This window comes from Trypanosoma grayi (genome assembly GCF_000691245.1).
Source record: "Trypanosoma grayi strain ANR4 Tgr_2194_V1, whole genome shotgun sequence".
NCBI lineage: Eukaryota > Euglenozoa > Kinetoplastea > Trypanosomatida > Trypanosomatidae > Trypanosoma > Trypanosoma grayi.
The window spans coordinates 1-1,134 of NW_008827812.1; the positions used below are offsets into that span (position 1 = coordinate 1).

A 1,134-nucleotide genomic window follows, 5' to 3' on the forward strand; every position below is an offset into this window, starting at 1 on the left:
CACACAGGAGCAGAGGCGAGTTCCACGGTGGAGTTGCGCGGCGTTGTGGCGTACGTTTCACTGGGCGTGGGGGGGAGGAGGAGGAGGGGAAGGAGCGTCCGCCGGGACTATTTATCCCCTTCTCCAACTGTCTACCTCACCGTTCTCTTCGACGATAATGATGACACCAAGGAGGAGGAGGAGGACAACAACAACAGCACTGACAACACCAGCAGTACCACTGGGAACGGAGACAATGCCTTCTCGATGTGCGTAATGTCCCCGATAAACTGGAAAGGACATGTGAACAGCTGCAGCACCGTGGGAACTTGGTACTGCCTCCGACCGAAAGTATATGCCCCATGAAAAAAAAAAAGCCATGGCTCTGAGCCGCGCGGAGAGGTGATAAGGGAGAACGCAATGAATGCCGGTTCTTTGTTGTTTTTCCTCCTCTCTCTCTCTCACACACACATACTTTCTATATATATATATATATATATCTGCCTGTGTGAGGGCTTATGCGCATACATATATACGCGCTCGTTGCTCTTGTTCTTTTGCTCACTCCTCTGCTGTGCTGCGGCTGCTGCGAGGCGGTGGAAGAATGACGAAACAGCACAAGTATGACGGTTGGTCGTATGAGCGCCTCCGCCAGCAGCGGAATCGCGCGCACTTCCTCTTAGAGGATCCCTACCGCTTCATCACGGTCCTGCTGCACAACGGGGCGCTGTACGCCATCGACAGCCCGTGCTACCACGCCTCGGGACCGCTGGGTGAAGGTGAGCTCCTCGACGTCGAGGACGCGCACACCGCCGCCTCCGTCGCCTGCCTGCGCTGCCCGTGGCACCATATTCTTGTGTCCATCGCGACGGGTGAGGAGATGGATGTGCAGGCGGTGCCGCCGCCCACCCACCACGGCGGCAGCAGCGGTGGCGGTGTTGGTGGTGGTGCGATGGAGATGCCGACGTATCCACTGCGCCCCCACTGGGAGGCTTGCGGCGGCGCGGCGAAGGCCTCGCGTGGTCGTGTGGTGCAGCGCACGCACAAAGTATGGCTTGACGAAGCCAAAGGCATCTTGACGATCGAGGTGGAGGACGATGCGGCGATGCGGCGGCACCCGGTACCGTCCGACGCGGCGGCAGGAGATCTGAAGAA

The 1,134-nt window shown here is 58.9% G+C and overlaps 2 protein-coding genes across 2 annotated transcripts; both read left to right on the plus strand.

Annotated features, from left to right (window-relative positions):
• Window positions 1–345, plus strand: DQ04_21941000 (hypothetical protein; the record flags this gene model as incomplete). The annotated part of the gene is made up of 1 exon (XM_009318050.1): window positions 1–345. A coding segment is annotated over one exon (345 nt), but the record flags the coding sequence as incomplete, so codon positions are not given.
• Window positions 346–583: 238 nt separating this feature from the next.
• On the plus strand, window positions 584–1,134 carry DQ04_21941010 (hypothetical protein; the record flags this gene model as incomplete). The annotated part of the gene is made up of 1 exon (XM_009318051.1): window positions 584–1,134. A coding segment is annotated over one exon (551 nt), but the record flags the coding sequence as incomplete, so codon positions are not given.